The sequence below is a fragment of the Syngnathus typhle genome, linkage group LG4 (genome assembly GCF_033458585.1).
Source record: "Syngnathus typhle isolate RoL2023-S1 ecotype Sweden linkage group LG4, RoL_Styp_1.0, whole genome shotgun sequence".
NCBI lineage: Eukaryota > Metazoa > Chordata > Actinopteri > Syngnathiformes > Syngnathidae > Syngnathus > Syngnathus typhle.
Window position 1 is genome coordinate 23203547 of NC_083741.1, and position 25743 is coordinate 23229289.

The window sequence follows — 25743 nt, forward strand, 5'->3', positions numbered from 1 at the left end:
TGCCAGACATGATGACAATTTTGCTTGCTTTCATATTACTGCAAGCAAAATCCATTTTGATCTTTGCTCGGGTTTGACAAACATGACACGTTCGAACCGCATTTAAAGCAATTCATTGAAATGATGACAATTGTGCAATTCTACAAATGATATTCGGGGAGTGGTCGCATTCAACCGTTGTGCATTTGAAAAATTAAAAACGAGACAATACTGATTCACATTTGTTTCTGTAAGGCACATGGTCCAGTTTGGCTTCCTGCTTTTTTCAGTGCGGCCATTCACACTTCCACGGAGACGACTTGGGCCCGTCGAGACACTTCCCTAACTTCTCGCAGCCGGCTGGGGCCCAGTTCTGGAATACAGCAGATGTCATTCGAACGAGAGAACTTGGAAAGCATTTCGCTCACGACCAAACAATCCAAGTATCGAATGAATTGATTGCGAGTCACCTCACTATTCGTTTTCACGGCACTTGCATTTAATCGATTGGCCACCAGAGGGCAGTAGTATGTCACAAACGAATCGGATGTTCAAGTTCTTAAGCGCTGCGAGAGGAGCAAAACGGTTGCGGTTATTTGTCCTCAATTGCTCGAGTGATTTTAGAAACAGCACGTTTGTTATTAAATTATAAGTAAATAAATAGATCAATAAATAAATAGACAAATGAAAGTAAGCATTCACCGTGAAGAGAATATCTTGCCAATTAATATTTAGGGTCAGCAGGTAGGTCATTAATACTTTGCACCATTTTTCTAATCCTTCAACCTATTTATTTTCTACTTTTTAAAAAAAATTGTGTTCTGTTTTGTGCATCCTATTTTGCACAGTGTTCAGTTGGAGGATAAAAAAAAAAAGTCAACCTTTTCTACGTAAGAGTGTCTTTCTTGAAATTTTGGGCAAACAACTTGCAGTGATTCTTCCATGTACGTCACGAAAGAAGAGCCCAACTTACCATGACGGCAAGGTCACACATGTTGAGCTGGGGGATGCCCGCAACCAGCGTCTTCTTGTGTTGCTCCACAACTGGCGAGATACGGCTGAGTGCATCCTGGTATTCCTCTGACAGCGCGCTGTCGACACACACCGCGCTGAAATGAACAATCTCTACCTCGCCAGCTTCCATTAGCGACATTTATCTCTCATCTTTAAAGCACAAGACGTGGAATAGCTTGAGAAAAAGAGAATCAAGCTTTTATTAGACCGAAGGCCGCGTTTGCCGACATCTACTAATTGACTCGCTTGCAAGGAATTTAAAAGGCACACGCGCAACGTAATCTCTCGGTTTGTTTCGGCTTTGTGCTGCGAGTGAAACAGTGGCCCCGGCGTAGGGCGTGATGAAACGGCGCCGTGACGGCCGAGCTTAACTCATTATCCGAGAGAGGGGCCCCAGTGCAGCTTTCAAGCACAAAAACACATACACACGCCGGACGGCACCCCGTGGGAAAGGCCGCTCAGCGGGGTGGCTGTGGAACTATCCCTCCGCCACACCCCCGTCTCTCAATTACTGCTGTTGGACTGCAGTGGGCCCCACACCTCTGTGCATGATTATATTCAGTGTGTAAAACACAGAGCCCCCGGAGGCTTTCAAAGGAACGCCGCTGCCGCTGCCGCCGCTTTCAATAGGACCTGTAGGGTTAATGGTCTGTGTACGCGCGTGTTGGGGGAAGCGGGTTTCTGGTGGCGTGACACACGGCTAGACAAATATCAGCAGTGCAATTACACCCCTGATACGCTCGCCGCCAGCACCTGTGCCGGGGCCCGTGTCGTCCCCTCGCGACAAGCCCCGCTTTCTGATTGGCCCCCGGGGACCGCGGGCGCGCGTGCGTGCGAGGTGAAGTGTCAATTAGAGTAATAACCCCGGGCCCTGTCCAGCTCACACCTCCCCTCCCAAAGCCGAGCCGGATCTCCCGCAGGGCGGCGAGGTTTCCTTCCTCCATCAGCCGGCACCTGCTCCCTCCCTCCCTCCCTCCCTCCTCTCGGCTTTGGACTTTGCTTGCGCAATTAGACGAGCGGTAGCGCGCCGACTGCAATTAAGTCTCTCTCGCTCTCGCTCCACGTTTGTCATCAGCTAACGACTGTGACCCTCGCCGGGGAGGGGAGGGATGATTACACCTCCCGGTTAAAAAAGCCGAGGAAATTTGCCGCGGTTATCTGAAATCACAAATTGTGCTGCTCCTGCTGATTCCCATCAGTCATTCCCCTGCTCTCCGCGCTGTAGATTCATTTTTGCGATAAGCGGCGGAGCGACTTCATAAAACGCCAGCAAGTGTTGGGTCGGCCTCCGCCAAAGCGCAAACTTCGCCATTGCGGCGTCCGCGCTCGGCTAATCGTATTTGAGCAAAGCACCGCATCCAAATCTAATTCCATCATTTGTTTGTGTCTCTGGCGCAAACCAATAATGGAAAGCCACCGTCAGCTAGCGCGACTCATTAGCATGACTATAAGCCTTAGCTTACTGGTGCACGGGCAAAGTGCGGAATAATAAGCAGGCTGTATGCAAATGGACTCTTTTGATTTATAATTTATGGCACCCAAGAGGGGCAAGGGGCATTGCTCAGGTGTGTCGCCATGCCGATTACTGATTCATAACACTATTTCTGGAACACACGCACAGGCACACAATCAAGAACACAGTGGCAGACGGAGGGGGAATTGAGGAGACAATCAAACGCATGTGTCCTACCTAACCCCTCCCCTCTAACACCGGCTCCTCCCCCGAGTGGAAATGGAGCACTTGGGTGAGGACTATTGATTGGGGACACGGTGGTAGGGAGCAGATGATGCCAGACGGAGCGGCTCTGCCTGCAGCGTCACAGCCGGGACCGCACTCTGGATGTGTTAACCTTGAAGCCTCGGGTCATCCCGCGAAAAAGGGCTCTGAACGCATCTGGAGGTTGCGTTGACCCAGTTGGGAGTCGGCGCCTAATTGCCGATGACCCCTCCACAGTGCGGAAAAGCCTCTTGAGAAGTGAAAGTCCATTTTGGGAGTGGTGTGATTCTAGTTTGCATGTTTGGGACTGCGACACGAGTGAAGGCATGTGTGCAGACGGGCGCTGCATCATCTTAAGTGGCTCTTTAGGTGCAGGCAGAGATTAATGGCAGCCTGGCAGTCGCTCCGGAGCAGCTGCGGGAGCCAGCCGAGGAGCCCACGCTTAAAAAAGGACGCTGGATGCAGAGGAGCAGCCACTGAGAAGGCCCATCATTAAAAAAAATCTTACAATTTGTGTTTTGTTTTTGACTTTAGTTCATTTTGATTCTTTTTTCATAACTGGTTTGTTCATTTTACTTTGTTTAAAAGTCACTTAAGTATTGTATAGTAAACTACTGCCGTTCCTTCCAGAGATGGAATTCATCTTCAATTCACCCTTTGATGACTCCATCAACACGTGCGTTGCCATACAAATAGCCACGGAGCATATTTACAATAGTCTGAGGCCAAAATACACCAAAGCCTATTAAACAGCACCCTCGCCGAATTTCGAGCTGAACAATTTATCTTGCAATTTTAACCTGCAGTGGCGTGACACACTAATCTGGAAGAGGGCTGTTTGCAATCACAAAGACAAGAGTGCAATCAGGCGCACGCTGCGTGGCTGAGCGGCTCAATCTGGCCTTCTTCTGCCACTGAATCCGCATTGATCTCATCGCCATTCCGCGCTAGTCGCCGGCAAACGCTCTGACATCATTGGCCCGCCACGTTTCTTTGTTTCGCTCATCTCGCCCGTCCGTCGCGGCCCGCAACGAAATGCAAGCGACTGACCTGAGAGGGAACTTCTCCCCGGGATCTCGACCCAGGTGGAAAATGAGAGGCTGCATCGTGTGCTCCTTTTGCTCGTGCGTGGTCACACCCGGGACCTCCTGACCCGGACAGAAGTTCACGCCCTGAAGGAGAGCAGTAAATGATAATAAGTCAAATGGGAGGTTGAGAAAAAAAAAATGTTTGCATGATGCAAAAAAAAAAAAAAACAACATGCTCGTTCCACAACAATCACATTGAAGATGCACACACAGTCGGTCGGGCGAGTGTTTGGTCCAAAATGTCTCTTTTTATGATTCCTTCATTTCTCCGGCAAGGTGATTGAGTCACATACACCCCCCGGAGATGGGCCTCTTTCTTCAAAATACACACATTCACTTTTTGGAGTAAGCGCAAGTAAAATTGAAAAAGCTTTCATCTGTAAGGCAGTGTTGGCGCCCGCCCGCCCCCCCTCTGAGATGGCCCGACAGAACACCTCCAAATACATATTGGAGAACGCTAGCTACCCGCTGCCCCGCAGAGGCTCGTCTGATCCCGACCGCTCCCGCCTTTGAAAGGCGAGAACTCAGAAATGCAGAGAAGGAAGAAAGAGAGCTCATCCCAGAGGAGGCCTGGTGCGTGGAGCTCTCTGCCTCTTGTACTGGCGTCTCCGAGGACGTGAATGATATGAAGAGCAAAAAGAGGAGGATTTCAAACTCAAGCAGCGCTCAGCTGCAGGGGCATCAGAGAAACAGCGGGCATCCAGCGCAAAAAGAAGAAAACGGAGAAATAGTTGGGACAAGCCATGTGAATTTCATATTCAGTGGCGGAGAGAAGGGGGTGGGGGGTGGTGTTGGGCATCGCACCCCCCCCACCTCTCCCCCTAAAATATGCTTGGACCCACACAAGGTATCAGCACAGACAATTGACTTTTGGGTATTTTCCGATTTCACCCATCCCTTGACGGGAACATTTAATAAATCCTTATTAACCTTTTTTGAATAACATTTTGGGGTTGTAAGAAAAAATTGCGGGGGAGGGCTGCAGACAACATCGATTTCATATTACCGTATTTTCCGGACTATAAGGCGCACCTAGAAACCTCAAATCTTCTCAAAAGCCGACAGTGCGCCTTATAGTCCGGTGCGCCTTATATATGGACCAAATAGAGAATGATGGATGGATGGAACTTTACCTTCTCAAGTTTACTGATCTATCCGACTGTTTTGTTTACATGTTTATTTTGTGTGTTGTGTGATATTAACATTATTGATATATTGTTATTGTTTTCACTATTTCAAGTTATTATATTGTGATTGCATTAATGGTGCGCCTTATAGTCCGGTGCGCCTTATATATGGACAAAGTTTTAAAATGGGCCATTCATTGAAGGTGCGCCTTATAGTCCGGGAAATACGGTAATATCACAGACACATCTCCTCCCATAGATTTAGTTCTCTTAGAGAAAGTGACATCAGTAGTATATTAGGCTAGTGTTTTTGCTAGCTTAAACAGCACATTAGCACAAGGGACGTTAAAATGTCATCGGTAGGAAAGCAAATTGTGTCCAGCTACCGGCAGTCATTTTGCTCTTGAAAAGTAATTGGCCGGCTCTCGCCAGCTTATATGAGAAACTCGCTTAGCGGCTAGCAAGTTAGCAATACAAAAGTCTTTTGAAATATGAACACCAGCAGAGCACCTGCCAAATTTTCCTCATGGCTGAGCGGCATGAACGCCTCCTGCTATTAACCTGTAATGTTTATTTTTCACGATGCGGGATGAAAAGGCAAACTATAACAAAGTAGCGCGAGGGAAATCTCCATGATACGAAAGCTGCTGTATTTGCTCCAAAGGTAGGCAAGTTGAAAAAAAAAAGTCGATGGAAGTCCCCGCAATGGCTTTCTGTTGTGTTTATCAAGCGCGTGATGTGTTGCGTGAACAGTTTAAGCATTCTCTATCGATAGCGGCTTTTGTGGGAGCTCGCTCAAATACATTTTCGCTCAAAAGCCCAAATAGATGCAAAAGCTCTCTCTCTCTCTCTCGTCCTCCCTCTCTCATGTACTCCCACGAATCAATAAGCAACTAGCAGGCAATCAGACACCATTATTTGTGAAGTTCCACTTGAGTTCACATGAGATGATAAAAGAGGTTGCTATTGATTCAGCCGCCCTGAAGGAGAGAGCAATTGAAGCGACCGATGGGGCATAAAGCAAAGTGAAAGAGGGAGGAGCTCACGTGGACATTTGGAGAAAAGCGAGTTGCTTCTCAAACGTCGCGTTTCATATTCCTCCCCGTACGTCGAAGCGGCGCAAAGTCGGACCGGACTCCGCCCCCTTCCCGTCTGGTTCGCGGTGGGAAATGTCGCTATGTAAATGACAACGAGGGGATTCGCCGCTGGAGCTGCGACAAACAAGTCGAGCGGCTGATGAATGATGCAAGTTTGCTGATTTGGGGGGGCTCCTCGTTAATATTCATTACGCCGCCGTGTACGCAGCGGTCGACTGATGAGCCGTTTCCAGCGCAAGGGGTTCTTCCGCGTCTTGCAAAACACTGATTGCATCCAAAAGTATTTGGACGGATCCAACCCCATTTGGACATTTGTGAGGTCAGAGGCCACCCGTTAGACACTGGGCTTAGCAACTCAGAGGTTCGCTCACCTTTTCGAACTCATCCAATGAGTTGGTCCAGGTCCAGTAGTGGGCCTTGTACTGGCCAAGCCTGAGCGCCATCAGTTGGTTGCCACGGTAATAGAAGATCGGCCTGTTGGAAGAGGACGAGCGGGTGGGAACGCGAACGCGGACCGATCCGGAGATGTGTGATGACATTGACCTGTTTTGCAGTGCTTGCGAGCTGTTGAGGAGAACCGGCGTCAGGTCCAATCCATCCAGGGCTCGATCATCGGGCGGGCTGATGCCGGCTAGGGATAAACTTGTGGTGTACAGGTCCATGACGTTGGCGAGCTGGAAATTCACCTTTGAAAGCAGAACATGGGTGACGTCGTAAGTGCTCGTTGGAGCCAGCGCCAGTGAAAATGACTTTGCCGTCACAAATCAACAATGTCGCCACAAACGCGCTCGTTATGTTGGATTTTATCATTAAAGGCAACACGGACGTTTGTGATCGTGCGTGTGTGTGTGTGTGAACACAGATTGCCAAAGGGGTGGGTGCGTTTCCTCAGTGCTCCTAATCTCCTTCTGCAAGAGAAGAAGAAAAAAAAAAAAAAACGTGCATCTTTTTAAAAGCTTGAGAAGAAGTCGAGAAAAGCAAGTAAGGAGAGGACGCCGCCCGGCTGGGCAAGGAAGCATCTGGAGACAGCGAGAGCTGTTTTTTTTTTTTTATCTCCTTCTCCCAGTCCCACGGAAAGAGAGAGAGAAAAAAAAACGCTTTATTTTATTTATAAACTTTGAACTATTTTCAGATAAAATGCCATTTTTCCGCTGTCATCCTTGATCTTCCCTTCCATTCTCTCCTGAGCGAGTCTCGGAGGGAGACGGCGAGCTCACAATCAGATAGCGCTATCAGGCCGCTGCAGCTGCACGGCCCATGTGCTGCTGTGCTCGCACACACACACGCACACACACACACACACATTTGAAATGAATTCACTTTTCTTGCGCAGTAACCGCACAACTATGCATTCCAGATCACACGTTTAAATCCAGATTCAATTTTTCCTTTTTTTTTGTGGACACACTCGCAAAGGGATAAAAGAAGGCAAACAGACATTTAGTCTGGAAGTGTTGTCGTTTTTGCATTGAGGCTTTTTTTTTGAGGGGGGTGGGGGTCTCCTCTGACTCATCTGTCCCCCCGGTCCGGTTCCCAAGAGATTGGCCGCCCTCGTGTCTGCATCCTGTTAACCAAAAAGGATTGCGACGCTCCGCTACCCAACGGGTCGGGCAGCGCACCCGCCTCTCCGTCTTTGTTCCTCCGGGGCCTTCCGGAATTGCGAAGGATGCTGAACTTTGCAAGCCTTCATTCCGTTACACCTCCTTTCGGCCTCTTGGATACAATTGTTTCACTGATTCAAATTGTTGTTATTTATATTTTATGATGATTTATTTTTAGTTTAGGATGTGACAGCCCTTCTGAGCCTCAATTCAATTTTTTTTATTGACATTTCCCGGGAATATATATGTGAATATTTGTCAACGTGAGACATTTCTGTGATTTAGGGCGATCTCAAAAAAACTTCTCTTAAATGTTCAGGCTGCAATATCTCCCATCACTAAGGTCGCTTCACCGTCAGCCAGCCAGAGGGAAGACCTTTAACACAGCATTCTACTCCGCCCCCCCCAAAAAATCTCAAACAAAAAAAATAATTGCCTCCGCATCTTCGTCTTTGATGCGGAGGACAATTACGATGACAAGACACAACAATGTTCCTGGCAGTGGAGTGTTCCTCTTCCCTTTCTCTTTTGCGTACATCTTCTTCCTTGTACTCCTTCCCCCCCCTCCCCTTTTCTTTATCCTCAGCGCCTGGCATATTCAGATACTGAGTCCTCATTACAGCTCAATCCAACCTCAGCAAACACACAAACAGATTAGCTGTTTAAGACGCTCGCAATCCGCCTCTCCCTCGCTCCTCGGTGGCGCTATCAGGGCCCAGCACAACCCTAGCAGATGAGCCGGGGGGCAAGGCTTAGCGCCGTCTGCAGCCTCCGCTCGCTTCGCCGCCGCCGCCAAATCCCTCCGCATCACAGCCCCATGTCACAGCTGCCCCTAATACAATTAAAAGTCATTTGCGCAACGCAGCGGCTTAAAGGATCGCGCTGTAGGTGGGGGGTTAAATTAGCTCGTGCCGCAGAGAGGTGGCTCGATAATAGCCGTGCAAAATGACAGGAAACATGCCCCCCCCCCCAAAAAAACTTGCTCCCAATCATACACTTGATCTTTCTTTCCCGGCCGGCGACAACTTCAACGGAGCCAAGACGGAGCGCTCGCAGCCGCTTGTGGTAAATAACGCACAAAAGAAACAAAACATAACAAGCGAGTCAATACAGAGGATTAGGAAATCAATTATTCATTTGCTCTCATAGTGATTTACAGGACTGCACACTGCCTGCGGCTTTCCATTTACATTTTGCGCTACCTGTTGAGAGGCGGAACATTAGGAAGGAACAAAAGCGAGCGAGCGAGCGAGCGCACGCCGAGTCACTCTGATGATTGATGTTTGGATTGTAAAAAAATGAGACCAAACATCTGGGTGGGGTCCTTAACAATAACATTTGTTTTCAACCTCGTGTTGATGTCACCTCTAAAAACAAAAGCCTCTCTCGTCTTGTCAAAATTGGGAAAATAGAAGAAAGTCCAGCTCACAGCTACCTGGACGGACGGACGGGTCTGACTGAGGAAGGCTCATGTTTGCACTTGTGAAATATACACTACCGTTCAAAAGTTTGGGGTCACAAAATTGTTTGGGTGACCCCAAACTTTTGAACGGTAGTGTATATATTTATTTAGATAATTATTCATAGATTATATATATAATCTTCTGTGTAAAAAATCTTATAATATATATGTATACTTATATTCATAGATTATATATAATCTTATACAAATATAAGATATAATTTATAATATTTAATTCATAATATTTTATTATAATAATATTTACACTACCGTTCAAAAGTTTGGGGTCACCCAAACAATTTTGTGACCCCAAACTTTTGAACGGTATATATATATACACACACACACACTCACCGTGCCTGCCGCGATGCGTCCGGGCCACCAGGCGATGGCGGGCTCCCTCATGCCTCCTTCGTAGGTGGTCTCCTTCCCGCAGAGGAAAGGCCCGTTACTGCCACCTGAACCACGGGGAGGCATCAAAAGAGCGATAAAGGCGACAAAACGCAATGACGCTTACTCTCGTTCGGGCCGGACGTAAGAGCGGCTCCATTGTCTGAGGTGAAGAAAACAAAGGTGCTGTTTTCAACGGCCAGACTCCTCAGCGTGGACAGGATCCGACCGAGGCTGTAGTCCAGCTCCATCACCGCATCGCCGTAGCTACAAAACACCACATCCTGGTAAGAAAAACAATCACCCGGTGAGGCGGTCGGAAAACCACGGGCCCAACGCACCGGCCTCGTCGGCTCTTCCCGAGGAAGCGTCTGGAAGCGTAGACGGGGGCGTGGGTGGCGTCAGCGGCCCAGTACAGGAAGAAGGCTTGTCGGGCCAGACTCTGGCGACGGATGAAGTCGAGACCTTCCTGTTGAACAGGGAAACAAACGCGAGCGGGAACATTGTCGGGGGAAAAAAAGGTGCAGGCTTTCGATATTTGTTCCTATTTTCCATTCAATTGCTATTCTTGAAGTATGTATCACATTAAAATATTGCATGTCCAAGATCTCCTTGCAATTATAAGAACTGTTGACAAACTGTGAAGTCACCTGCAAGTATATCTGCGTGAGGTTGGATTCTCCCGTCTTTCGGTCGATTTGAAACTCCTCGTAGTATCTAGGAAACAAGTCGACGTGATTAGACAGACAGTTATGCATGCGCGTTTCAGGAAAGACACACGAGCAAACTCCGCACGGAAAGTGAGCTTCATTCTCGAAGCTCAAAAACAGCCAGACGCACGTGCTAACCACTTGCTAGCAAATGTAGCGTGGGTTAAATTGCGAGACGATGGATGTTTCCCAGGTGCAAAGTGTGACGAGGTTTGCCAAGTCTCTGCAGAGCTGAGCGGGAGGGAGCACTAAGATGTTGCCGAGGTGCGGCGAGGCGAGCAAGTGGGCACGACGGCCAACTCTCAGCTCTCCTCATAAACACAACCTGCCGTCTCTGGAGGCCTCTCGTGAGTACGCCTCTTTGGAAATGTCTTCATGTCCAAGTTGCGCCGATTAAACTCCCGGCTAAGCGGAAAAAAAAACACAGCCTGCCAGTTGCAGTGACCCCGAACACACGGATGGCCGGGAAACCACAAATGCAGGCGGGACCAGATGCTGGTCTTACTCACGTACCTGCCGACCATCTCCGAGTTGTTGTAGACGGGGACGTTGGGTCGCCCGCTGTTGTTGTAGGGCCCGAAATGGCAGTTGGGGGCACCGAACCACTCGTCAAATCCGTTCTTCATGGGGAGGTGCTGCGCTCTGTGGCCCAGATGCCTGACGTGAAGTAAAGTGCTCTCACACAGTGCGGCGTCAACGCGGCTGACCGAGCACACGCCTTTCCACTCGGTCACATATGCTGCGCACATTTTGCACGTGGCTCTGATTTCAAGTCGGGGATTCCATTCCATTCACTTGAGTAAAAGGTGCACTTTGAGCTGCTGACACATTATTCTTCGCGTTGTATGTTAGGGCAACATTTCACACGGGGAACCCATTTGAGACGTTTGAGACGATTCCAACCAATGTCTAATGGGGAAAACATGGCCGCTCTAAAATGAATACTTTGTTGCTGAAGCATCACTGGCAATAGAGCGCTCGATAACATTGGGTCCTTTTGGTTATGAGTCATTATGGAATAACTTAATACAGGTTTTTTTTCCCACACTCTTCCTTACAAAAGCACTCCACATCTGTCATATTTAGAAAAAGTGGCTGACTTCAGGTCACCCCACAGATTTTGATAGCATTTTGAAAGTACCGTATTTTCCGGACTATAAGGCGCAGCTAAAAACCTAAAATCTTCTCAAAAGCCGACAGTGCGCCTTATATATGGACTAAATTCCTAAATTCAAACTGGCCCGAAGCATTGTGTCATGAAATCAAGCATAAGTGGCCTGCTGAAGACTATGAATCATGAATCAAAAAGACTATGGATCATTATTTTGTGATTATAAAGTCATTTGTTGCATCTGAAATTGAAATAAAAAAAAAATGGAGAATGATTTGATTTGGATTAAAAATCTGACATGATGCATTAATGGTGCGCATTATAGTCCGGTGCGCCTTATATAAGGACTAAGTTTTAAAATGGGCCATTCATTGAAGGTGCGCCTTATAGTCCGGTGCACCTTATAGTCCGGAAAATACGGTACATTGAGAAATCAAGACGGCACTCACCATTTCCCAACGATCTTGCTGATGTAGCCTTTCTTTTTCAGCATCTGAGGTAACAGAATCTCATCTTGGGAGATTCCTCCCACAATCTCCTGTGGAGTGTATGCTGCAAAAGAGGTCCGCTATTTAGTCTGCGTGACTGCTGTGCTAACTGACATTAGCAGGCAATGACTTGAAGGGATTTGCAGCTGCTTATTTGGCAGCGTTGAGGATGTTTTTGTGTTTTTCACCGTTTCTGGCATGGCCATTAGTGGTGTAGAAGCCATTTCGGACAGGTAGCCTCCCTGTCAGTAGTGCAGCTCTGGCTGTGTGAAATGTGCAGGGGAGGGAATAGTTTTAAAGGCTTTACAAGGTGACAGGAAAAAAAAAGTCTTTTTATAAAATAACAGCAACTCTGATCACTCACAGGGCGAACATAAAGGGTTGGCAGTGTAGAAGTTTGGCAGGAGCATGCCCTGTGCAGCCATGGCATCCAGGTTAGGAGTCTCTTTGGAGGGCTGGCCCAAAACCCCCAGGTCCCCCCAGCCCATCTGATTCGGAGAAGAAAAGTGCATCATTTTACGCCGTGTAATAAAACCAACATCAGAAAAACAGTATTGTCACGTGCTGCTTAACTCACTTCCAGATAAAACCAAACAGAACATTATGTCCGGATTTAAACGAGCAGTAACACAAGGAGAGTAAATAAAACTCACGTCATCCATAAGCATAATAATAATGTTCGGTGGCGACGCATCTACCAGCTTTTTGGACCAGGAAACACATATTAATGTACACAAGAAAGCTAAAACTGTAGCAGACATAACAAACACCGCAATGGCGATCAGCACCAACTTTCAGGAAGTGCGCTTTGGTTTCCTTCAGGGAGTTAGTCTGCGCAAAATCTGCGCATACAGATTTGACCGTGAATTTTACATGGACGTTTTCAAGTAGTTCTTGGTAATTAATAAAAATGTAGTTGTTGATTTTAGAATATAATTAATTAATGTAAATATCTTTTAGATCGTTATCGAATAAATATACGGGCTGGTTTAAATGCAAACGCCTCGTTGTCACGTGATCATCCCGACGGCACAAAATGGCGGTGTGCATCGCTGTCATAGCAAAAGAGGTAATGTTTCTTCTTCTGAAGTTCAAAACACTACTATCTATATTATAGGAGTATTTTAACTATTTTTTAATTTTCTTGTGTACGGCTAGCAAAGAAATTCAGGATGTTAAGCTCCTGTGTGATAGTGTAAGGCAGCATTCAAGATCAGCAGTGTTTTGAGAAAGCTGCTGTCAAAATCGGTTCATTGTTGGAGTGGTTGCAGTATTACAGTGTTCTTTTTTTGTGTTACCTCAGAACTACCCGCTGTACATCCGCAGCGTTTCCCCTCAAAATGAGCTAAAATTTCACTACACCGTGCACACCTCGCTGGATGTGGTGGAGGAGAAGATTTCCGCCGTGGGGAAGTCACTGGGTGACCAGAGGGAGTTCTACCTGGGTCTACTATATCCCACCGAAGACTATAAAGTGTATCCTCTTTGCTAAAGAAAGATTTTTTTTTCTCTTCAAAATGTATAAATAAAGCAGTGATATTATCTACTGATATTCAATGCAATAACTGTCTCAAATGAATCCTATTATTGCAAAGATTAAGTTGATTAACCTTTGGTTAACCCTCAAAATGATGCAGAACACCACAATATACAATTTCACTCATCTTCATAGTATGAGGCTTTTTGATATAACTCTTGTATTGGTTCTTAAAGAGTACTGAATGAATATGGTGAAAGTAGGATTTCAATAGAATCCTTGAGCGTTACTCCTTGACTATTTGACTAGATATGGCTATGTCACAAACTCCAAGGTTAAATTTGTTATTGTTGTCGATTCAGCTAACACGTCGTTGCGGGACAATGAAATAAGAAGCGTAAGTTCAATTACTTTTTGAATGTATATTTTGCACCTTTGTTACCCTTTCCTTTCCAATGCTATTTTTTTTTTTTTTTTTCTACAGATGTTCCGAAAACTGCACAACTCCTTCACTGACGTCATGTGTAACCCATTCCATACTCCCGGCAGCCCAATTCAGTCCAAGTAAGTTCATGCAGGGTCAGTTTGTTTATTTGTTTCTTTTTCAAAATGAAACCATTCAACGGTTGACCTTATTTTCTTTCAGGGCATTTGATGAAATTGTCTCTGGAATGATGTCTCAAAGTGCTTGATCTCTTCTGCAGCCTTCCATGTACATTACACAGCTTTGAAATGCCTCATTTGAATATGTAAATAAAACTATCCGTACGACAGTCCATGCAACTTCATACAAATGAAGCATCTCATCATTTTTATTTGTTCACATAAAGCAAAGGATGTATAAGTTAAACAGAGGAGGATTTAAACACGGAGCACAAACAATACATTTGCATTAGTTCCTAAAAATGGAAGGAGACATCAGCATGAAGACAGGAGCGTCGCCCCATCGTGTATTTTAACAAGAAGCTCAAAATAATCTAGCTCGAGACCTGATGCCGAAAACGAGAGCCTTTTAAAAATCAGTTCAACCTCCCACAACCACTTTGCGTACGAGCAGCAGGCAAAGGGCTTTCTAGCGCTGTTGCGGGTAGTGCTGTCCGCTAACCCCGGCTCCCATTTCCTCGGACGGTGAGCTGACCAGGAGAAGACAAGGGTAGCGTTTGGACGTCTGTTCGTGATAATCCACTGGGCCCCACTGTCTCTTCCCCACCGGGGGTGCGCCGTAGTACGGGTGGGGGTTCTGCTGTTGCGGTCGAGCCGACTGGTAGCGAAACCTGCCCCGGGAGCCGTGCTGGCCCCTGGGTGGCTGGAAGCCCCGCCCCCTGCCTCTTGAGTGGCCACCTCTGTGGCCGCCCCTGTCGGTGGTGCTGATGCCGGGCATGTTGGTCCTTTTGGGCATCACCTGAGATGTAAAAAAATCACAAGGTATGTCGTTAGCGCCATTTGTCAAATGTTTTCCTATTTATAAAAAGATAAAACTTAGTGTAAATTGGTTGAGTTGTAAGTTTTGCTTTCTAGGAAATTGTGAAGGGGATGCTCACCTTGAGGACTCGTCCTCGGAACAAAGTCTCATGCAAGCCAACGGCACTCTGCACCGAGTTGCGATCGGAGAACTCGATATAAGCAAAGCTGGAAAACCGCAGAATGGGCAACACTTTTTTTTTTTTTGCAGCCATGAGTTTCAAAACATATTGTTACCATTAGACTGACCCTTTGGGGTGGCCGGAGAACCTGTCGCAGAGGATGGTGACGCGGTTGACGGGACCGCAGCCATTGAAATGGATCTCCAACTCGTCTGCCGTAGCACCATAGTCAACCTGGGTTTTGAAACCAGTCAGTGTCAACAAGGCCTGAAAGCCTGCCGCAGTTATGTCAAGATTTCAGTGTCTGTTTTTAGCATTTGGACAAAAAATTAAAATAGTACAATGAACTTACATTTCCGACATAAATGGACCTGTTGTCGGCATCTATTCTTTCCTCGGGTGTCATGTTGTAGAATGGGCCTGCGGCAAAACAAAAAATGGTTGACGAATGACATCACTCAAGCTTACTGAAGGCGTTCCACGTCAGGTCAAGCAAGACATTGCATGCACCATAATGTGTTGGGGTGTTTAAAAAAAAATTGGTTCTCTTTCCACCTTGAAGGTAGTAAGCAATTAAAAAAAAAAAAAGTTTCCACTCCATCTCATTGGGCAGCGATGAAGCACATCAAGTGTCCCAGGTGTTAGCCGCACACGGCTAGCTAGAAATGCTGCACTGATGCACACCTGGCTAAAATTCAACATGGAATTTCACACCGCCTCTATTTACTCCTAGCAAACATGAAATTATGAGTCATCTCACCAGGCCGGGGGCTGCCAGTCAGCAGCTGCATCTCTTCGCCATCACACCTGTCCTCGTCTTCTTCCACTCCCTCCTCCTTCATTCTTTCAGTCTCTTCTTCCATCTCCAGCTCCTGCACGCGGGCCTTGATGGCAGCAAGCTCCTGTCATACACAAAACGACAGCATCGAAGTAAACATCAGCTTTTAAAAAAACAGATGTTCGTCCCAGGATTGCAAAACATGCATGATCTCCAGAAAAACATGGATGCGCCCATGTGCGGATCCAGGATTTTGTGACAGGGCAAACTGAGATCGTGGAGGTGTACCGTTCGTTCGACTTAGCTATTTAACAAGTTATCTTGACCAAAAATGTGGATGAAACCCTCCAGGTAAAATCCGATTATTATTACTCGCTGCTAAATTGAAGCTAGCTTGTTAAACGGTTACGTGCCGGTGTTTGCGCCATTGCTACGCAGCTGCTAGCGTCCGATTAACCACCAGCACAGCGGCGGCTCTTTTCCGTGCCGCTAATGAAGGCACACGCACCGGGTCTTCGGCGAGATGCTCCCCGATGGACTGTCCCTGGAGATAGGCGTATTCCAGATGATTGTCGGCCATGCTTATTGTTAAAACATGGTTTCTCCAGAGAGCTCTCACCGTAGGCTGCTAGCACGCCACGCGCAAATAATGTCAACCCGGAAGCAGATTGACGGCCTGAGGTCACGCGTGACGTCAACTCAGATCGGATTTAACGAGGGTCAGCTGCGCGCGTGCACGTCACTTGTTGCGTTGATTGACAGCTCGTCGTGGGCCGCGTCCGTCAACTTCCGGGATGGAGTTCCGTGAAATTGGGACCTGCTCCATAAAATTAATTGCAAAAAATAAAATAAAATAAAAAAAGAACGGCCTGAAATCAGACTTAGTGTTTTCTGGGACAATATAAAATAATTTCAGATTAATAACATTGGGCAATTTTGCTGTTGACAATGCAGTGTAATTGCCAATAAAGTTATAATCTGCAGACCTACTAAAATGTATTAATGGCCTACCCGAGTGTGAATAATAATTATTCGTATTTCAGATAAAAAAGAACGTTTTGGGCGACTTGTTTTTGGGTTACTTGCAACTGTGTAAAAGGACCAGAATTTTTTACTGGGTGGGATTAGAGGCTCTGAAAATTCGCCTCCACCGTTATGTAACGGTATATTCAATTAAAAATAATAACTTCACTAAGTTCTAACTTCACTAAGTTGAACTATTACGCTGTGTGAGTGCTTAGTAAACATATTTTTATGAGTGTAAAAATGCAGCGAGTACAGCTTTCATGTCATATTTTAATTACACAGTTACATTGTTCAACACAGACAATAACCTGAATTAGAATGTTTTACAGCGTCACACATCCAACAGAGCGAACAGTTAAAGAGCGGTATTAGCAACAGGGAGGAAAGCATGCAAGAAATAAATACAAATCAGAATTTAATTCCTCTGGCACATTTTACCTCATCTAAAAACGGCAACGGGAACTCGAAGAGAGAGAAAATCAAACAAAGAAGAAAGTGTTTCCGGGTTTCAGTCAACCTTTCCTACAGATATTTTTTTCCGTCATGTCATAAGTGTATTGCACAATACCGTGTCGAATGCTGTCAGACACTCCCATTTTCATTCTAGGTAAAGGTCAAAATGGGACCATCCTGAGCCATGACTTTTTGGAGGGGAGGGGGGCGGGGCTTACACAAGTGCTGTATCAGACCTTTTTCACGTTAGCCTTCAAGCAGGCTCTTCAGCAGTGCCTGGAAGGATGCACCATCACTTCTGAGCCTCGAGACGGACGGACGTCATCAGTGACCGTTACCGGTTACGGGTGCTCCATTTCGCTGCCTGATGTAAAATGGAGAGCCTTGAAAAGCCTTCACAACAGCAGAGCCCCTTTCTTTTCACAGAGTGCAGAGAAAAGAAAACGATCAATCTCATTTGTTTGACACAATGAAGATATCTTCGGGTCTGCTTGCTCGGCGTCAATCTGGCTTCCCGCCTGATAATCCACCTCACAAACTCTTGATGTTCAAACAAAAAACATTTCCCTACCAAGTACAATGGAAGCAAATCGCTTTTGGTTGTCTTTTGGTCATTTACAAGCGGTCTGTTCGGTTTGGTTTGTTTCTCGGAGGGCTCGATTGCAGACGAGAGCGCTTGAAAGGACTTGCCACCGTAACGCTCGTTTGATGCCGATATCGTTTACACGCACAGCACGTGAACGCAGATAGCGTCGCTACATATCTCTGTCAGTCGTTTGCCTGTGGTCTTTTATTAAAGCTCGGAGGGTTTCAAGTACAAAAGAGGTGGCGGGGGGAAAAAAAAGGAAAATCCTTTTTATAAAACTATTCACACTGGACCACATGCTCAGCATTCAGGAGTTTCATCTCTGCAAGGCTTTGTAACTGCTAGAAGATACAAACGGTCCAAAGGAGACGAAAGTCAAATGGTTCGCTCTCGGACCGTTTGCATTTCAGACACTTTGGTTAACTGTAGTGAAGCGCCAAGCTCGTCCTATCGGGTTTGGCGTCAAAGCCGCTTTATGGCAATGCAGGAGTACTTTGGTCTGCGCTTTTATTGGTTTGGGATGACAAAATGGTCAATACGCGGTTCAGTGATATGTTTGGTTGTAGTTTCACTCACGAATGACGGACGCCATTACGGTGGCAAGGCCTTTGGCGACCCGTAAGCAAATACTAGGTTAGCAGTAGCGCCGCTAGCATATGAGTTATGCTAGCGGCGCGACTGCTACGTCTGCACTCAGCCCATCTTTTTCAAAGTCCAGGTGAAGATCTCCTGGTGATTAGCTGTATGGTCTCAGGAGGTAGCAAGTGAGGAGTGCTCTGGCGTCGCCAAAGTCAACACAGAGGCCATTTTGTAGCAAATACAACAACAAGAAGAAAAATGCTACACACAGATGCAGCCAAAGGTTGCAGCTTCTTTGCACAGGATCGGCTTTAAGAAAAATGGTGTTTAGTCGAACCGAATACTTGTAAAGCGTAGTGGGGGTCAAATGAACCTCTGATATTGGCTGTAGTTCATTTGAATAAATCATTTGAATATTCCAAAGGAGCGCTCATTGTTCACAGGACTCAATAGAAACTAGAAATGGAGCTAAATTTGCTATGTGAATTGGGTCCCCTCCCACGGGGGCGAAATATGAAGTACGTCACGCAGAAAATATTCCCCCATATTTGATGAGAATGAACCATCATTACATCTCTTGACTTTATCTTCAGTTAGTTCATTAAAGCCTAATTCACGGATTCCTGAAAGTCATGCAGTCCATGCACACTTGATCTGTCAGAATGTACTTTCCCCTACATCTATGCCACTGAAGAAAAGCCATTGAATTATTATTATTATTAAAAAAGAGAGAGAAGGAGAGAGAGAGAGAGAGAGAGGGGGGGGGGGGGAAAGCAGTTGATACATTGAAGAAACAAATGTACTGTGAGAAAAATCATATTCTGGACATTAAACTTTAAAGGTTTCTGTTATTTGGCAAACACATTTTTGGACCTCTTTAAATACTATGTACATTCACATTAAGTTACTGATGTTACTTTAAATATATTTATATGTTTCTATATTATATGACACCCTATGGGCAGTTGCTGAGGTTCCATTCAGTAGCTGAATTCTCTTCATATTGCACCTCCGTCCTCTCACTGTCTTACAATGCGAGCCATACAAAATATTCTACAAGAGGGGGTTCATCTCAATCAGATAGATAGATAGATACAACAAATGAGTAGATGGTGGGGCAAACGTCCTCGCCCGCACCTCACTGCTCGGTCCCCCGTCATGACCAAAACCAAAAGTAAGCAAACAAAACTGAAAAAGAATCCAGAAAATGAGTGAAGGAGAGAAAAATATCTACAAGCAGGTTCCTTCCCTTGTCCAGGCTGTCCTGCTCCGATGTTCACGTCAAAGCAGGCGGGGTGGGGGAGAGGTGTGGGGTCAAAAGGTCAGGTGTTTGGGGATGAAGGGAGGTAGAAAAAGAGGAGTGTCTGCACCGTCCGTCTCTTGGCTCTGTTCATCGTGCTTTGGAAAAAGGTGTGTGAATGTGACGGCAAACCTCACGGCTGGAGATGAAAAAAGAAGAAAGGAACCCAAACAGACACATCCGACGCTCGTGTGTGTTCTGCTGGAGGTTTTTGGTAGCTACATGATGTCGCTTGATTTCCGTGTAGCTTTTCCGTTGCCTCTTTTCGCTTCCCGCTCGCAAATTTCATCGGGGCGAGGCCTCGGTCCGTTTCAGCGAGTGTCTGACGTCCATCCGTTGGCTCGCTGAAGGATCGCTGAAGGATCGCTCAAGTCTTGGCGCAGCCTCCGTTCTGTGGCAGGGCTGCTGAGGAGGTGATGTTGCTTTGCGTTTGGTTACGAGCGCTTCTCTTTATCACTTACTCACTTTGGCAGTGTCATACAAAGGTTTGGATTACGTTGTTTTTTTTTTTTTTATCTTTGAATTCATTTGGGTTCACAATGGTTTCGAGAGGTGAGTCCGGCGTAGATTTTTCTTGGCTCGCTAGCAAGGTAGTTAGCAGTTTAAAACTCCATTTCGTTTCATGATGGTTAACAAACGTCACTATCATCACGCTTTGTTTCTCTTATTTAGAATATTTGGACTGTTCTTGGTTTTCCCTTAAAGCCAGAAAGAAACGTTCCATAAATCCTAAGTTGTGTTTTCTGAGGAACGGCAGGACATTGACAAAAAAAAAAATCCTTATCTGTTAGCATTCGGAGACGGGACTGTTAGTGCATATAACAGGTCCGGGTGCTCACATTGGGGCAAAATGATTTGGGAATTGAAGTGCTAATTGGTCTTGTGATCCTCAACACTCAAGTTAAGAGCCCATCCTGGTCAGCAAACGCTACGATATCTTGCTGATTGTGCTCACTGAATGCCAAAGCCACCCTATGCAAAAGGCAGACTTGAGAACTTTGAGGGGGGGGGGAAAGGGGGTCAAGGTGAGACGAAGGTTCCTCAGTTTGGTTTTGTCCTACCAGGGGACGGGACGGAACGTCAGCGAGATGTGGCGTCGAGCAGCGCCGGCGTGGCCGGAGTGGTGGAGCGAGAGGCGCTACTCGAACTGCTCTCCTTGGGGCTGGCCGACATGCTGCCGCCGCCGCCGCCGGCCGCCACGCCGCTCTGGCCCGCCAACGCCAGCGGACCCGGCGGGGCGCCCTCCGAGTGGGCGGGGGGCGCGCCGGAAGCCGAGGTGCCGAGGGGAACGGCGCCGCCCCCCGGAAGCCCTTGCAGGCCTTGACCGCAGACGTGGTGGTGCCTCTCCCAGTCTTTGTGCTGGCAGAAGGAGCCGCAGTAGCGAGCCGTGTTGCAGCCGCTACACGTTTCGCTGGCTTTCCGCCCGCAGTTCCAGCAACTCTGGTGAGACAGTGGGAGAGAGACAGACGGTTGATAAAAATAAGTCTCTTTTGCTCTCCCAGACAGAACGCTCGTGCGTTTGGAACTCGATTTACGGCTTTCCCGCGAAATCTATTTACACGGCGGATATGTTTGAAGTCGGCTCTGGCTGGAGTCACCAGCAGGTGGTGGTCATCTGCTCCGGAATGGCCTCAGTCTGGCAGCCTGCTCTTCCCATCTGGGGCCGTCTGCCATTATTAGACAAACAACTGGACTGCTTCCGCAGCCGTGCGACTCCAGAGCCAAGAGCTGAATGTCAGAGGCTGATGGTGATAATGGAGCCTTTCGCAAAACTGGGAGGGAGCCAGCCTCAGTCCCGCTTTCAATCGTGACATCACACCTCCAAGAATTCACGCGAAAAGCTGTTTTTAATTTGTACTGCGACCGCTCGTAATTCGGTTCGGCAAGGCTCAAAATAGGCAAATCAATTTAGCCTTGCCTCGAGGTAAGAGCACAAAGTTTGTTATGAGAATTTAAAAAACAAAACCAAAACAAAAAACAAATAAAATTGAAAAAAGAAGTTGTTATATAAAGAGGAGAAACAATTGTTCTTTTGTTAGCGTGTCATATTTTTGTTTTTTAAGAAAACCATGACTTACGGTCCCTGGAATTAACAAGCAAAAAAAAAATAAAAATGCTCGTAATTTGGTCCATCTGTCTTTCTCTTACGCAAAAAGTGAAGCTGTTGCTGTCTGTGGTACTCACTTCACTGGAGTCCTCCTGCTGGTTGATGACCGTAAGTGCATCCTCGGAGGCTTGCCTCTTGGCCTCGGCCAGGGCCCGTTCCATTTTGGAGCGTTCTGCCGAAATCATCTCGTGAGCTTTCCTCTCCGCATCCGACACGGCCTTCTGCAGCTCCGACATGGCCTGCCGCTTGACTTCGTTCACGGCTTCCTCTGAGAAAGCAAAAGGGAAAGACGAGAGTCGCGTTAGGGCCTCCGCCGTCACTTCTTAAGCCGCTGTTTTGTCGAGCAGATGCACGCCATCCAAGAGTGAAAAAAGTGGAAGCCAGAAATGAGGAACATCCAGACAGTCGGCGATGAACACAATCTGGACTCGCATAGCAGATGCCTCCAAAGTTTTGTCACCAGCTTGGCTGTTGAGCCGCCATCATGGAATTCCGTTCCTGCCCGTTCCTCGAACAAATCCTCAGGCTCCAGGAATGCTCCCCGTACTCGACATTGTACTTCCAGAAAATATTCAATAACGAGGCAGTTACGGCACAATATTTGGACAAAAGGAAACTCTGGCGTCGAGATGGAGCCTGTGCTTCCCCGTGAAAGACATTTTCTGTGCTTCCAAGCTAATAGCAATAGTTTGTTGTGGAGTGTCATAGTGAGATATTTTGTGATAAGATCTTCATTTGACATCCAAAGTTCTTCTGCATGGAGGAAGCAGATGGTTCGAAAAATACGCCTTGCATGCTGTGTAGGTCTTACACTTTGATTGTTTGCTCACTCTTGGGCTGGATGCTAATGGGTCACCAAACATACATACCGTAATTTTCGGACTATAAGTCGCACCGGAGTATAAGTCGCACCAGCCATAAAATGCCCCAAAAAGTGAAAAAAAAACATATATATGTCGCTCCTGAGTATAAGTCACCCCCCCACCCAAACTATGAAAAAAGAACGCGACTTATAGTCCGAAAATTACGGTAGTAACCCATCTTTGACGTCCATAATGGCGCTGAATGAGTTCATAGGCAAATCTGTTTTTGATTTGAATTCCTCCATCATGCAAGATATTTTCAGATTTGAAGATTCCACCTTCAGGCTGTCCATTTCCATCCCAAGCACAAAGGTGATCCTGTTTGTGATCGACACTGCTGCCTTTTTTTTGATTCCTCCAGTCAAGTAGCACTCTCCACACGCACGCACGCACTATCGCAATTTGCATTTTCACGTCAACACATTAAGTCAGACGCGTCTCAGTGCTTTGCCTCATCCTCCCATTTCCTTCATCCTCCACTTCATTTCTCCCCCCCTTTATCCCTCAAGCATTATCTGCATTATCTCAATCTCAATTATCAGGCCTAATGTATGCACCACCGAGATAAGTTTGCAAATTTAATTAATTCTTATCAAGGAGAGTACATAGCAGATGCTAGGGCAATTAGCACTTCATGAAAAACACAGGGGCAGCAGCGGTATTAACGTTATAATTCCGCAGGGATTTGCCAAGTTTTTCCACAGACCAGATCTTTTTTTTTTTTTGCTCCTGAAATCTGGATCAGAGAAAAGTCTGTTTTGAATGAAAAGGGGGGCGGGGCAGACTAGCAAACGCAAAAGAAACACACAGTGAAGGCAAGATGGTGCTGTGAGTGAGACACGTTACTCACCCTGCTTGTTTTGGAGGTGCTTTAGCGCTGGCGAAAGCGGGATGCTTGTCGTGCCTGAATGAAAAACAACTGCAGTTAAAATTGAATTTTTTTTTTTTTTCTGCGGGTGAAAATGCAGCGCAATATTTTTGCCAACAGCAGCAGCAGCGTCTTTGCCCCACGGAGATTAAGGACTTGCCCAAAACATTTTTGGGACAAAGGTGGAGCCAAATGAAGGGGATTGAATTTTTATTTGCGATTTGTATTTCTAAATATTGCTATCAACGCTGCTGTGGCTTGCCTGGGCCTGCATTTTCACTGCAGCTTAACTGCAGTGGCCTTTCATAGTGGTTACAGATGGAAGCCAACATTTCCCAGAAGCTTTCAACCCTCCCGCCTCACCGACCTGACTCGAGAGTTCTGAGCCACGTTTCCACCAAATGGTACGGTTAGCATCTCCGCTAACTTTGTGATTTTGTTTGCAGTGGCCATGGAGCCATTTGGACATTTGGTGGAAAGATGTATGATGGTGTCGTTTTTGTGAGATGCCGAGGTTCTTACCAGCTTTTCTCCAGATTTCCTCAGGCAGGTATCCCGACGGAGGCCTGTGCAGAAAGTCTCTGTGGATCTCTGAAACGCACACAGACAGACAGACAATGAATAAGGCGTAACCCGAAAATATCACGTCAGGATGACCTCACGCTTTACGCTACGTTCAAGTTCCCTCCTAAGCGTAAAGCTGGGCAGCATCCTAAAAAGGGGCCCTACCTTGCTACACGTGCCAGAACATGTGTGTTTGTCTACCTGTCTGTCTGCCTGTCTGCCTTTCAGCAGCCGAGGAAGCTCCTTTGGGCACTGCCTCACTGCTGCTAGCTGTGTTGGAGGACGAGTTGTGGTGAGGAGGAAGAGGAGGAGGAGGAGGAGGAGGAGGAGGAGGAGGAAGGCAGTGCTGGCCGTTGCTCCCACCTTTTTTCATCTCCTCCACGTCGCTGTAGCGCCGGATCCAATGATTCATCTCCTCCCGGTCGGCCTCCTGGCAGCGGCGTAGCACCGTCAGAGAGCGACGTGTCTTCTCCACCATGTCCATGATACAGTTCAGCAGCTGATGGGAATCATGGAGAGGAATATTTATGATGAACGACAACAACTTTCATCGGGGCATTGTTCTTTTGTACGTTTTATTGTTGCAAATTTAAATACAGTCAATTTAAACAATGTTTAAAATGTAATCTAAATTTAATTTTGAAATAAAATTCAATACATTTAATTAAAAAACTAAAAATACAGCCTAACTTGCAATGAGCGTTACAGAAATGTTGAAATGAATATATTTCTATTATTATTATATAGTTTAAATGTCATTTTAACATGAAATACATTAATATTTAAATAAATAAATAAAATTTTTTATTTAATTTAAAATTTTAAAAAATTTGCAATGAGTGCTACAAAAATACGGCCAATATCCATTTTTTTTTCCTTTCCAGGAGACGTAACGGTCAGTCATTCTAATTTGCAAGTTCCCCTCAGTCGTTACCCATGTGCTAGTTAGTGATTTCGAATTTGCGAGCGCGCTGCAATCATAACAACGGAACAGCTGGACTACAGATGAAAAGGTTGAGCGAATTCCTTCCAACCTTCTGCTCCATTTGCTGCCAGATTTTCTTTCACTTCTCTTTTCCCCCGTCTCATTGTAGCGTCGCCGCCCTTTGCTACTCCACTAAATGGCTTCAACATGTTCAACATTGGGTCCTTTCACATTATCCACGTTGGCTCTGCTGCCGTGCCGTCCGTCGGTCGGTCGCTCTGCACCCGTCACTCTCCTCTCGGTGAGCTATATTTATTTCAGCAAAGTGTTTCTAATTTGGCAGGGGTCCAAGCCTGGCCGGTTCTCTCCATGACTGCAGCTCTTGTCTCAGCTGCTCTGCCCAGCTGGAGCTGCTCTCTGCTGGGTCCCGGGCTCCATCTGGGGCCCTATTTCTTTGCCTGACTGTGTGTGTGTGTGTGTGTGTCTGGTGGATGTGTGCGCTAATGCTTTCCCCAAGCTAAATGTTGACAAACTGTTTGCATGCGAGTGATGTCAAAAATGCCTACATTATCGAGATGCTTCCATTCTTCTGCCCACTCTCGATCTGTTAGACGGTGGTCGATCACTTCCTCTTGGCGGGCTCCGTGCATTGCTGTGGCAGAACGGCAGAAGATTTTCAATCCGCTCAACTACATTCAAAGTCGTAGGGAGGTTTTGTAAACATTTCAACAAATGTGGTTCGGCATGCTGGATCGCAGGAGCTTTTCCAGAACACCCAACATGAGCCTGAGTCACCTTATCACAGAGCCGCCATATTGGCCAGCTAGCTAGCTAGATGGATACTTATAAT

At 46.5% G+C, this 25743-nt stretch overlaps 4 protein-coding genes across 13 annotated transcripts in view; 1 reads left to right on the forward strand and 3 right to left on the reverse strand.

Moving 5' to 3' along the window:
* Window positions 1–97: 97 nt before the first annotated feature.
* On the reverse strand, window positions 98–12595 carry galns (galactosamine (N-acetyl)-6-sulfatase). The gene is made up of 14 exons (XM_061276483.1): window positions 12438–12595; window positions 12149–12272; window positions 11973–12047; window positions 11746–11848; window positions 10699–10842; window positions 10126–10192; window positions 9817–9944; window positions 9603–9742; window positions 9440–9543; window positions 6566–6708; window positions 6394–6496; window positions 3761–3882; window positions 953–1070; window positions 98–352 (listed from the first exon to the last, which is right to left on the reverse strand). The coding sequence occupies exons 1-14, from the start codon at window positions 12543–12545 to the stop codon at window positions 266–268; spliced, it is 1566 nt and encodes a 521-aa protein (XP_061132467.1). The 5' UTR covers window positions 12546–12595; the 3' UTR covers window positions 98–265.
* Window positions 12596–12726: 131 nt separating this feature from the next.
* Window positions 12727–14037, forward strand: trappc2l (trafficking protein particle complex subunit 2L). The gene is made up of 5 exons (XM_061276485.1): window positions 12727–12853; window positions 13088–13260; window positions 13571–13658; window positions 13746–13825; window positions 13908–14037. The coding sequence occupies exons 1-5, from the start codon at window positions 12821–12823 to the stop codon at window positions 13951–13953; spliced, it is 420 nt and encodes a 139-aa protein (XP_061132469.1). The 5' UTR covers window positions 12727–12820; the 3' UTR covers window positions 13954–14037.
* On the reverse strand, window positions 13835–16359 carry pabpn1l (PABPN1 like, cytoplasmic). Its single transcript, XM_061276484.1, has 6 exons — window positions 16131–16359; window positions 15605–15746; window positions 15197–15264; window positions 14972–15078; window positions 14803–14890; window positions 13835–14663 (listed from the first exon to the last, which is right to left on the reverse strand). The coding sequence occupies exons 1-6, from the start codon at window positions 16200–16202 to the stop codon at window positions 14334–14336; spliced, it is 807 nt and encodes a 268-aa protein (XP_061132468.1). The 5' UTR covers window positions 16203–16359; the 3' UTR covers window positions 13835–14333.
* A 541-nt stretch (window positions 16360–16900) lies between these two features.
* Window positions 16901–25743, reverse strand: part of cbfa2t3 (CBFA2/RUNX1 partner transcriptional co-repressor 3) — a 32726-nt gene continuing 23883 nt past the window's right edge. For 5 of the 10 annotated variants that reach the window (XM_061276195.1, XM_061276194.1, XM_061276199.1 and 2 more), the window contains exons 7-12: window positions 25460–25545; window positions 24170–24467; window positions 23927–23995; window positions 23387–23440; window positions 21751–21941; window positions 16901–21006 (exon numbers count right to left, since the gene is read on the reverse strand). In XM_061276195.1, coding sequence (XP_061132179.1) covers window positions 20647–21006; window positions 21751–21941; window positions 23387–23440; window positions 23927–23995; window positions 24170–24467; window positions 25460–25545 — 1058 coding nt within the window. In that variant the 3' untranslated portion in view covers window positions 16901–20646. The remainder of the gene's footprint in view (window positions 21007–21750; window positions 21942–23386; window positions 23441–23926; window positions 23996–24169; window positions 24468–25459; window positions 25546–25743) is intronic. The other 5 variants (XM_061276204.1, XM_061276196.1, XM_061276197.1 and 2 more) reach the window with 4 other exon arrangements.